Genomic DNA, 12,796 nt, shown 5'->3' with positions numbered 1-12,796 from the left:
TGAATCTCTCAAATGAATTTTTCATTAGTTATTACACTTTTCATCTCTAGAATTTCTTTTTGTTTTCTTTTTAGGTCTCTTCTCTCTATTAAAATCTCTATTTTGTTCATACATCATTTTCTTGACTTTCTTCATTGCTACTGCTGGTTCTTTGACTATCTATAAGATAGTTGTCTTAAAGTCATTGTCCAGTAAATCTGCCATCTTGCCTTTCTCTGAAACAGTTTGTGTTTCTTTTTTTCCTTTAAATACTTTCTTACTTGTATGGCTTTATTGTATGGCTTGTGATTTTTGGAAAACTGGACATTTGAATCTAATAATGTGATAACTCTGGAAGTCATATTCTACACCTTCTCCCTGGTTTGTTATTTTTTGTTTTTGTTTTAATTATTGTAGGCTGTCTTCAGTTCAAGGATCAGCCTAAGATATAAACTTAAGGTCTTCCCTGATCTTTTCTGAGCCTGTGCCTTTCTCTAGGCATGTGTGGTAACTATCCATACTTTTCCCTGTTTATGCATTTGTTTTTGAATTTTCTAGTCTGCAGTGTCTGGTTTCTAAGAGGGCTAGAAGAGAAAAATGAAAGGAGGTCACTAGCTCCTTAAATCCCCTGGAGGTCACCTGAGCTAGAGTGGGAGGGGACTTTGCAACAATGACTGTCCTCCTGTGTCTATACTTCCATGGTCAGAAGCAGCAATCACTAATCAGAATACAGATACCCAAATTTTGAAGGACAGGGTCCTCATTGTCCACCCTGGTTCCCACATCCTTCATGCAAGCAGCTCTGGGAAGACATGTGTGTCTCACTACCATGACACTGGAGGCTGGGGTAGGAGTGGCTGCTGCTGAACTGAGATCGGAAATTAACTTTCATTTACTGCCAAGCTTACACCTGGAAGTTGCCAGTCTTCAAAAGACTCAGAGTTCTTCCCAGAACTCTTTCTCAGTCTGTGAGTCTTACTTCATCAGATCTTAAAAGGCTTCATTAGATTTTTCCTTTATTCATAAATAACAGTTTTTTAAAAACCATCACTGAATATTAAATTGTAACAAATTTTTTTAATTTTAACAACTGATTTTTTTTACAGTCATTGAAATAATTATGTAGTTTTTCTTCTTTAACTTGTTTAATTAAATACACATATGTATTTAATTACATTAATTGATGTCCTGTATTGAAGTGATCTTGCATTGCTGGAATAAACCCAGGCTAGTCATGCTGTATTACCTTTTGATACATTACCAGGTTTACTAGTCTTTTTATTTATTTATTTATTTTTGCAGTTTTTGGCCAGAACTGGGTTTGAACCCACTACCTCTGGTATACGGGGCCAGTGACCTACTCCTTGAGCCACCGGCAGCGCCCTATTAGTCTTTTGATTAAAATATTTGCAAGCATCTCTTTTATTCTTTTTTTTTTTCCTTTTGAGACATAGTTGCGTGGTCTAGTGTGCCATGGCATCAGTTTAGCTCCACGCAACCTCACACTTCTGAGTTTAACTGCTCCCCCTGCCTTAGCCTCCTGAGTAGCTAGGACTACAGGTGCCTGCCACAATGCTGGCTAAATTTTCTATTCCTAGTAGTGATGAGGTCTCACTATTGTTGAGGCTGTCTTGAACTCCTGAACTCAAGTGATCCTCCTGCCTCAGCCTCCCAGAGTGCTAAGATTATAGTTGTAAGCCACTGTGCACAGCCTGCAAGCAAATACAACTAAATTTCCTTTCTTGCGTTTTCTTTGTCTGATTTTGGTTTCAAGATATCAAAGTTGTGCTAACTTTATAAAATGAGTAGATGTTTTCTTATTTTCTTTTTGCTATTCTCTGTAAGAGTTAATGTAAAATTAGAAGAATCCAGTCTATTTACATTAATAAACTAGTCTATTAAACAACCTGGACCTCCTGGGTTTTTTTATAATATGATTTTAAACAATTGATTCCATTTTTATATTGGTTATAGAATGAAGTTTTCTATTTCTTCTTGAGTTACTCTTAGTCATTTACCTTTTTTCTTGGAATCTGTACATTTCATCAACTTGGCATAAAGTTATTCTAAACTTTTTGTTATTTTTCTGCTTAATTTTATTTATTTTTGTCTTCCTTATTGTATCTTTTATTGTGTAATTTTTCGTTTTTTTCTTTTCTATTTACTTAATTTCTGTGCATCTCTATTATTTTCTTCTTGTACTTTTTTTGGGGGTTATTCTATATTTTTATTCATTTTAGCTTAAAAAGTTGAATGCTGAGCTCATAGATTTTCAGCTTTCTTCTTTTTCTAATACCTATATATGCATTTAAGGCTGTAGATTTTCTCTACATAACAATTTACTATGTCCTATATATGTGATATGTAGTACATTTATTCTTGTTCATTTTTATGTATTTTAAATGTCCCTAGTGACTTTTTTAAAACTCATGAATCTAGGGAAAGTATGGATTTTTCTAGATTACTTTTTTGTTATTGATCTCATGCTTAATTTCATTCCAGACAGAATCTATATTGTACAGCAACATCACTTTCTGTGGTTATGGAAATAATTATGTGTACACTGTTTAGTATGGCAGCCACTAGCACATGTGGCTACTGAGATGTGGCTAGTGAGAATGAGGAACCAAATATTTTTGATTAATTTAATTTTAAATAGTCACATGTGGCTTCTGGCTATATATCGGGCAATTCATGTTTATAGAATTTTGCTTTGAACTTTGCTGAAATTTGCTTTATTTTCCACTACATTTAAAATTTTTACAAAATTATATGTGCTTGAAAAGCATGTTATGTTTTCAGATTTTTTTTTTTGTGGTTTTTGGCTGGGGCTGGGTTTGAACCTGCCACCTCCGGCATATGGGACCGGCGCCCTACTCCTTGAGCCACAGGCGCCGCCCCAGATTTTTGATATAATATGGTATACATGTCCATTCACTCAAACTTACTGAATGTATTGTTCATATCTTCCATACTCTGACCTTGGACAGCTTGATCTACCAGTTACTGACGTCTGATAGATATTTTAAAGTTCTCAGATATGTCAAAAAAAAATGACAGTGGATTTGTCAATTTCCCCTTCTGTCTTGTCAAACTTTGCTTATGGACTTTTGAACTATGTTGTAAAATGCACGGAAATATGAAATCGTTGCATCTTCCTGATGAGTTGAGCTTTTTATGTTTATCTCATGGGCCCGTACACCCCAAAGTCTACAAGGTATTGTCTGATACTAATATAGATGCCTCATATTTCTTTTGCTGGTTTAGTTTGTGTGCCTTCAGCAGGGATGGCTGGGAAGGGGTCTGACTGCCACAAAATGAGTCATCTTATGAACCTTATTACTCTTAGCAATAAATGTTCTTTGGTGAGCATTCAAATGAGACTGAATATACTCACAATATGTACCTACTCCAGAGGTCAAGCCACGTACTTCTTCCAAGTACCTGATCATCTGGCTGGACTGTAACTACTGTGCCTTTGGCTTTGCTGCAAGCTTCATGGCTGCTGTATACTCACATATCTATTCTCTGTGTTAGAAGACAAAAAAGGCTTTCCCTTTATCCTGTCCTTTCATTGGCAAAATCCAAACCAGAATTCTGCTAAGACAGCATGATAAGAATTGTAGTACTGTTGTTTCCACAGTCTCCATAATATAGAGAAGAGGTTAGGATGGTGACTGTGGACCTGAGTATGACACAGGCGATATTCACCATGAAGAGTAACCCTCCGTTTTCAGAGTAGCTCACTGAAAGATGATTGAAGAACCAGGTGATTCTTTGGAAACCAAACACTTCTAAAACTGACTTTCTTCTATAACTATAAATGCATGTGTATTTGTTTGTTTGTTGTAATGGGAATTATACTTGCCATCTGCTTTTTTTTTTTTTTTTTTAGATATGTGAACACATTTTCTTACAATTAGGTTTTTTTCTATAACGTGACTTCAAATGGCTGCATATTTTGTATTATGTAGCTGTGACATAATTTTTTACAGATTCTACAGTAGGGCATTTAGATTGTTTCTAGTTTGTTACTATATAAATAATGCTGTTATGAACTTCTGTGTAGATAAATACATGTGCACACGCCTGATAACTTCCTTAGGATAAATTCTTGGAAATAGAATGTTTTATTAAAAGGTGTGGGGTTGGCGCCTGTGGCTCAAGTGGCTAAGGCGCCAGTCACATACACCTTAGCTGATGGATTCGAATCCAGCCCAGGCCTACCAAACAACAATGATGAATGCAACAAAAAATAGCCAGGTGTTGTGGTGGGTGCCTATAGTCCCAGCTACTTGGGAGGCGGAAGTAGGAGAATCACTTGAGCCCAGGAGTTGGAGGTTGCTGTGAGCTATGATGCCACGGCAGTCTACCCAAGGTGACAGCTTGAGGCTCTGTCTCAAAAAAAAAAAAAAAAAAGGTGTGTATATTTTTAAATGTTTTTTATTGTTTTCAATATTGAGGATATATATACATTTAACTTTTACCAGCTAATGATAGCTAAAAAGTTTATCTCTCTTAACCACCTCCACCCACAGTCCTCGATTCAGGAAAGTTATCTCCTTTTGATTAGTTTATCTCTAATTCCTAGAAAGAGTGAACTTTCCCCCTATGTCTATTAACCATTCATATTTCTTCTTTTTATTACTTACTCATTTTTCTGTTGACACACATCACCCTCATTATGATGTCAGTTGTTCTTCCAGAGATATCTTTTGAATGGTTTATGGAATACTTTTGTATTTAATATAAATAAACAGCCTGTTATGTGAATAACATAGTTATTTTTTTCTAAGGCTCTAAGGTTGCAGGACCTGTGTTATTTATTCCCTTTAACCCTTTTCTTCAAGGGTGCAGTTAACAGCAGAACTACCTGCGAATCTGCATGGTCATGCTGTGAGATTTATTATGTGAAATCATCTCCTTGTAAATCATGTCTCTACTCTTCCTCTGACATTCTTAAGATTCATTGTTTGAGTTAATATTTTGTTTCCTCCTCTCCATTTGTCCCTTTCTATATATAAACTATTTTTTGCTGTTACTTTGGAAATTATTCAAATAGATTTAGAATAGATAGATTAGAATATTAGAATAGATTTAGAATAACAGATTTAGTTGTTCATTCAGACAAATGTTTTTTCTGTCATTCTCTTCAAGTTCTGCTTTAGAAAGAGACATGATAGTTTAAGAAAATTTAATAATTCCTTTTATTTTAGTTGCCAAGAGACAGTTTTCTAGGTGCTGTGTGTTTTCTTTATAATGACTCCAATATATTCAGTTTGTCATCTTGCTTGGTTTAATTTTTGCTAGAAAGGAGTATAGACTTTTTTACAAAGTTTATAATTAAGAAAATTAGAAATATACTCCCAGAACATTTCCAGTACATGAAAACGATTATTCTTCACATTCTAAAGTTTTAAAGATTTCACTTATATTCTTTATTTTTATCTTTTTTTTTTTTTTTTTTAGAGACAGAGTCTCACTTTGTCGCCCTCGGTAGAGTGGCCGTGGAGTCATAGCTCACAGCAACCTCCAACTCCTGGCCTTAGGCAATTCTCTTGCCTTAGCCTCCTGAATAGTTGGGACTATAGGTGCCCACCACAACGCCTGGCTATTTTTATGTTGCAGTTTGGCCGGGGCTGGGTTTCAACCAGCCACCCTCAGTATATGGGGCTGGTGCCTCACCAACTGAGCCACAGGCGCCACCCAATTCCCCTTATATTCTTACCTAATTTCACTAGTTGAGTGGCAACTTCTGGCAACTTCAAATACCACATAGAATGAAAAAGTCCCAAAAGCCCCTATTAAGACTTGGCGTATAAAAAGGTGAAATGATATCCAGACTGTCCACAACTTACAATCATTTGATTTATGATTCTTTAACTTTACAAGGGTGTGAAAATGACTGGAATTTAGTAGAGACTGTATTTCAAGTACCTGTACAGCCGCTAATCCCATCATGTGAGCTCTACCCTCATGACCTAATCACCTCCCAAAGGCCTCATCTCTAAAGTTACTGGATCCCCACTAAAGAGCCAGAATATTAAAGTACAGAAAGATTTGGGATGAGCGTTTAGACACCGACAATCTAATCCCAGGTTGACAGTACCCATCTATGTGAACTTGAATTTGTTGCTTGCTAGTAGGTGTAAAAGTTAATTAGATTCTTAATTTCCTCACATCAAAAATACAGATAGTAGGAAATACCTTGATGGAATAAAGGATAAGATAAATAATATAAGAAAAATATAGAAATACTGTATCAGGAGGTCTACCATTTCTTTGTTTCTAAATCCCATTTCCTTTAGTTTCCTCATCCAGGATAATACTAATCGCATTCTTGAGAATTTGTGATTCTGAGCCCTGCCATGTGTTTTCTCCTATGCATGTTCCACTTTAAGAAATGTTGCAAGGATACTTTATGTAAGTAAGCTATTTCTAGGGGATGGAGAAAGTGCAAATCAAACTGTTGTATTCCTCTGCTCCAAAAGGAGAGTCCTTTGCTTTGATTTTTTTTTCCTCACTCAGCAGAAATATCTGCATTGACTTAAGAGCTTTCTTGAAAAGAAAATTATCTCAGATTCAGTCACATGATCAGAAAAAACAAATGCTCAGTCTGGGATATGGTGTGAGTGACACTGAATATGTCGTTACAATGAACATTTCTAATTCCGCTGTGCTCCTATGTCGAACGTATGAGAGCCGAGTGGTCCCTGTAACACTTCTTGGCACGCTGAGAGGATGAGGAGCTGAACTGGTTGCTGCTTTGTTTAACAGGTGGATTTTCAGAAAAGACGTATGAATGGAGCTCAGAAGAGGAAGAGCCAGTGAAAAAGGCAGGACCAGTCCAAGTCCTCATTGTCAGAGACAACCATTCCTTTGAGTTAGATGAAGCTGCCCTAAACCGGATCCTTCTCTCGGAGGCCATCAGAGACAAAGAGGTTGTTGCTGTGTCCGTCGCTGGTGCCTTTAGAAAAGGGAAGTCCTTCCTCATGGACTTCATGTTGAGATACATGTACAACCAGGTACGTGAGAGGTGCTTTAAAAGTTCCCTTTGTCCTGTGCTTCTGTCACTTTGCATTTTTTATTTAGCAGTGTTTGCCATTTCCATTTTTATTATCATATACTTGAAATATGAACCAGTTAAAAAATGCTGGGGTGTAACCCCTCCAGCCTCCGTGCTTTGGGTTCCACACTACACAGGCGACTTCCCTCCAAAGCTACTTTGCTGCATCTGCCTTAGAATATAATTATTTTTATTCTTTTAAAAAAAACAGACACAGTTTAATATTATGATTATAAACTCTACATGTTACAGGGTTTAAATAACTTTTGCCATAACTTGTATGTTGTCATCACCTTTTCCCTAACATTTACTATGACATTTTTTAAGCGTGCAGCAAAATTAAAAGACTTCTATAATGAACATCTGGGTACCTGCTGCCTAGATTCTACCACGGACATTAACGTTCTTACTTCGTCACTTGTGTCTCCCATCTGTTCATCTCTTTCCATCCATGACTCCATCTTATTTGTCGATGCCTTTCAAAGTAAATTGTTGTATCAGCACACTTTCCTATAAGCATATCAATATAAATCATTATTACATACAAAGATCAGTATTTAAGGGTATTTTTAGATACAATTTCTATACAACAAAATGTACCAATCTTAAAAGTACATTTGTGGTTTTTGACAAATGCCTAGACCTGTTCTGTCAAGATAGAGAACTTTGCCATTTCCCCCGAACGTTCCCTTTTATCCTTTCTTGTCTTGTCTCACCCTCAGCCCACCCTACAGGCAACCGATAGTGCCATAGTGTTTGAGCCAACAGTGTGGCACAGAAAGGGGACTCTGAGGGACCCAAGACAAAGCAAAAGCAGAAGGATAGATAGGAAGTTAGGGTTGAGGAACAAAAGGTTGGGGATGGAAATATCTAGGTTTTTTCCTAACTTTTAGTCCATAGAAATTCTGATGCAAATATGAATGTTAAGGCAGAATAGACACAAACTACCCAAAGAAGCTTGTATTATGTGTTTATACTACAATTAATCATTTTAGACGGATCGTTTATACTTGAGGTGTTTTTGAACAATTTTATAATGTTAACTTCCACATTTTCTATCTCTAACCTCAGTTCAAACATATCAAGAATAGAACTACCAAAAATAATTCAGGCTTTGGAAGCAAACAGAAGTCTTACCAATCCTTATTTCTAGCTTACCAGCCTTAGTGTGCTACTTAACACAGGTGGGAAAATCGAATGAACACATACTCTTCCTATTCTTTGGGATTATACAGTTTTAGACGTATTCATAATTTTAACTGTTAAACATCAGAATCAAATATGACTTGCCATGTTGCTTGAGCATTTGCTCAGATGAAAGTGTGTAGGATTGTGGGGTTATTTTTGTCTTTTTCTGCACCCAGTAGAGCACTCAGAAAGCAAGCCAGAATCAGAACACTTGTTCGCATAAGGGAATGTATCACTGATTGGGTTAAAGCAAAGCCCACTTTCATTTCTGTGTGTATGGGTGGTCATAAAGTTTGTGTGTAATTTAAAATACTTTAACATAGTAAACTGCACTTGAACTTTATGGACAACCTGTATAATTATCATTCCTATTAGAATGGCAAAATTCAATTCACAAACATCAGCTGTCCTCCAAACTCTTAGCTGACCAGGAGTTTGCCATCCTCCTTCCATGTCCGTCCTCTGCACACTCTCACTTTGGCAACTGTGTGCTGCATCATAATAGTTTGTTAGCATCTGTCTCCCTGGTAGGCTGTGAGTTTCCTCTATCCTGGAGTGGTATCTTTTCATCATTATATCCCCAGAACCTAGCATAAAATGTGGCAGATGTTTGCTCCGTGTAATTATTTTTTTGATGCATGATGTGATTATGTCAATGCAATAGACATGCATGTGTTGTTCCTTTTGACTAAAGTTTGGGAGGGGTAAGAATCAGAATAGATGAATGAAAAAACTGTAGACGAATCTAGTTTCATATCACAGACTTTATTAACTTACAGGAATCAGTCGATTGGGTTGGAGATTACAATGAACCGTTGACTGGTTTTTCATGGAGAGGTGGGTCTGAACGAGAGACCACAGGAATTCAGATATGGAGCGAAGTCTTCCTTATCAATAAACCTGATGGTAAACAGGTATGATGCTAACTTATTAAGTAAAATTGAGTTTTCACTCGCAATAGTTACACTTTTCAGGATCCTTGCAATTGCTTTTTTAAGAATTAATTTTGCCCAGTTGACATGAAGCTTCCAGAGGAGGTGGCATCCCATTGCATGATCCCGGTTCCCTTCTGCTGATCAGGGTGGGCCCAGTTGACATGAAGCTTCCAGAGGAGGTGGCATCCCATTGCATGATCCCGGTTCCCTTCTGCTGATCACGGTGGGCCCAGTTGACGTGAAGCTTCCAGAGGAGGTGGCATCCCATTGCATGATCCCGGTTCCCTTCTGCTGATCAGGGTGGGCCCCGTTGACGTGAAGCTTCCAGTGGAGGTGGCATCCTATTGCATGGTCCCAGTTCCCTTCTGCTGATCAGGGTGGACATGATTAAAAAAAAAACAATAAAAAACTGGCAAGCTAATGTCAGTATTTTGTTTCAGTGCTGCATAGAGTTTCTGTTAAGTTGGATTACCAATGAAAGTTTATTACTTCAGCGATCATCAGCCAATTAATATTTTTATTTTCTATGGCATTCACGGCATGTGTAAGAAATTACCTAAAATAGTATTCATTGGTAATGGTTTGGTTTAGTTCTTAAGCTGTTAATGTTGTGGTAACCCTGATGCCCTAGAAATTCTATAACTCATCAATACTACTTTACTTGCTTATAGGTTGCTGTGTTATTGATGGACACTCAGGGAACCTTTGATAGTCAGTCGACTTTGAGGGATTCGGCCACAGTGTTTGCCCTTAGCACAATGATCAGCTCAATACAGGTATGGACTAAAATAAACACATTTTGGTGCATGTTTCTTTAACGAAAATCATGAGTGTAGGTTTCTATATACATGTGATAGATAAGGAACAGAAATGACAAATCATATATATCATGTGACTTAATTAGCATAAGAATTCTTGTGCTTTCTGTAGGACTAGAATTGTTTTTGTTCCTGTAGTATAGTTACTGACAAGTTTTCGGAAGGACCCCTTCAGTCAGAAAAGGTTAGGTTATCTTACTGGTATTTTTCTAAACTCAAAAACATTAAATCTTATATGTGTATACCTGGGGCTACCAATTATAAGTTATATTTAATGAAATAGGATTTATATATATTTATAAAATTTAGTTTTATGCAGCCCCCAGTGAAAATGTTTCTAAGTGTAAAAACACTTATGTGTGTTCATAAGTTATTAAAACACACCTTAATATACATTTAGGGAAGTAAATGCCTTAATTAAACTTTTTCTTTTTTTCTTTCCTTTTATCTTTTTCTTTTAAAAACTGTTGGTTTTGAGGTGATTGCAGGCTTTCTTAATTGTCCTGAAAATCCTTGGAGAATTTTATTATAATGATATCATAAAGGTTTTTAAGGCTGTTTTTAGATATTTTTTAATTCAGCAGAGAGAGCAAGAAGAGAGAGAGGCCAAAGAACAGCAGATCAATAAGAAAAAAAAAATGAGGTGAGATAGTTTTAAAAGGGCAGGAGAAGCAAAGTAGTGAGGGTGGGAATGCCAGGGCTGATAGTGTCACCACATACAGAGGATAGAGCTGGGGAACTGACCCCAAGGTATTCAAATGGGGTGAGGACAACCAAGAATAGAATAGGGTGAATAGAAAGAAGGGAAGATTGAGTTTGTTTTACATAAGTATGAAGGACTTTAAAGTAAAAGTCATGGCTTTAACAACTGACTAGCTTTTAAAAGTCTGCTATATAATTAGCCGGCGTTGTGGCGGGCGCCTGTAGTCCCAGCTACTCGGGAGGCTGAGGCAAGAGAATTGCTTAAGCCCAGGAGTTGGAGGTTGCTGTGAGCTGTGTGATGCCATGGCACTCTACCGAGGGCCATAAAGTGAGACTCTGTCTCCACAAAAAAAAAAAAAAGTCTGCTATATTGGCTCAGCGCCTGTGGCTCAAGCAGCTAAGGCACCAGCCACATACACCTGAGCTGGTGGGTTCAAATCCAGCCTGGGCCGCCAAACAACAATGATGGCCGCAACCAAAAAATAGCCGGGCGTTGTGGCGGGCTCAGGAGTTAGAGGTTGCTGTGAGCTGTGATGCCAGCGCACTCTACCCAGGGCAAAACCTTGAGGCTCTGTCTCAAAAAAAAAAAAAATCTACTATATTTTAAAAAATTGATAAAAATGTATATGTTAATCATGTGTGGAGAGGCGGAGCAAGATGGCAGCCGAATAACAGCTTCCTTGCATCTGGGCACCGTGAGTCGGGGGAGACAGGACTCCAGGCATCTCTGGCTGGTGGGAACTGCATATCATCACTCCTATGAGGATACAGGGAGTCAGCGAGAGACTTCTGGACCCCAAGAGGAGGACTAAAACAGTGGAAAACCGGCAAGTGGTCGCGTGTGTTCAGTCCGTCTAAACCCGCCCACAACTGCACAAGAACTTAAAGAGCAAGAGGAAGTGAAAGGAAAATTAGGGCAAGGAAACAGATAAAAGAAATCACTCATGAGGAAGAATCAGCAGAAAACTCCAGGCAACATGAAGAACCAGTCCAGAACAACCCCGCCAAGGGACCATGAGGTAGCTACTGCAGAGGATTCCACCTATACAGAAATGTTAGGAATGACAGAAAGGGAATTTAGAATACATATGTTGAAAACAATGAAAGAAATGATGGAAACAATGAAGGAAACTGCTAATAAAGTGGAAAACAACCAAAAGGAAATCCAAAAACAGAATCAAATCAGAGATGAACGATATGAAGAATATAAAAAGGATATAGCAGAGCTGAAGGAAATGAAACAGTCAATCAGGGAACTTAAAGATGCAATGGAAAGTATCAGCAACAGGTTAGACCATGCAGAAGAAAGAATTTCAGAGGTAGAAGACAAAGTTTTTGAGATAACTCAGATAGTAAAAGAGGCAGAAAAGAAGAGAGAGAAAGCAGAACGTTCACTGTCAGAATTATGGGACTTTATGAAGCGTTCCAACATACGAGTTATAGGAATTCCAGAAGGGGAAGAAGAATGCCCCAGAGGAATGGAAGCCATACTAGAGAATATTATAAAAGAAAATTTCCCAAACATCACCAAAGATTCTGACACACTGCTTTCAGAGGGCTATCGGACCCCAGGTCGCCTCAACTCTAACCGAGCTTCTCCAAGACACATTGTGATGAACCTGTCCAAAGTCAAGACAAAAGAAAAGATTCTGCAAGCTGCCAGGAGTAAGCGCCAGTTGACCTACAGGGGCAAATCCATCAGAGTGACCGTAGACTTCTCTAATGAAACTTTCCAAGCAAGAAGACAATGGTCATCTACCTTTAATCTACTTAAACAGAACAATTTTCAGCCCAGAATTCTGTACCCTGCTAAGCTAAGCTTCAAAATTGACAGAGAAATCAAATCATTTACGGATATACAAACATTGAGGAAATTCGCCACAACAAGACCAGCTCTACAGGAAATACTTCAACCTGTTCTGCACACTGACCACCACAATGGATCAGCAGCAAAGTAAGAACTCAGAAATCAAAGGACAGAACCTAACCTCCACACTGATGCAAAAGATAAAACTAAGCAATGGACTCTCACAAAATAAGACGAATAGAATACTACCACACTTATCAATTATCTCCATAAATGTTAATGGCTTGAATTCCCCACTGAA

General features: G+C 37.8%; 1 protein-coding gene across 5 annotated transcripts in view; it reads left to right on the top strand.

Moving 5' to 3' along the window:
- The window catches only part of ATL1 (atlastin GTPase 1), a 79,988-nt gene that overhangs the window by 23,059 nt on the left and 44,133 nt on the right, over window positions 1–12,796 (top strand). For all 5 annotated transcript variants that reach the window (XM_053593177.1, XM_053593179.1, XM_053593175.1 and 2 more), the window contains 3 exons: window positions 6,757–7,004; window positions 9,013–9,147; window positions 9,840–9,944. In XM_053593177.1, the coding sequence (XP_053449152.1) occupies window positions 6,757–7,004; window positions 9,013–9,147; window positions 9,840–9,944 (488 nt within the window). The remainder of the gene's footprint in view (window positions 1–6,756; window positions 7,005–9,012; window positions 9,148–9,839; window positions 9,945–12,796) is intronic.

The sequence above is a fragment of the Nycticebus coucang genome, chromosome 6, assembly GCF_027406575.1.
Source record: "Nycticebus coucang isolate mNycCou1 chromosome 6, mNycCou1.pri, whole genome shotgun sequence".
NCBI lineage: Eukaryota > Metazoa > Chordata > Mammalia > Primates > Lorisidae > Nycticebus > Nycticebus coucang.
The sequence above is the reverse complement of the archived record's forward strand: the minus strand, read 5'-3'. Positions and strand labels throughout refer to the sequence as shown.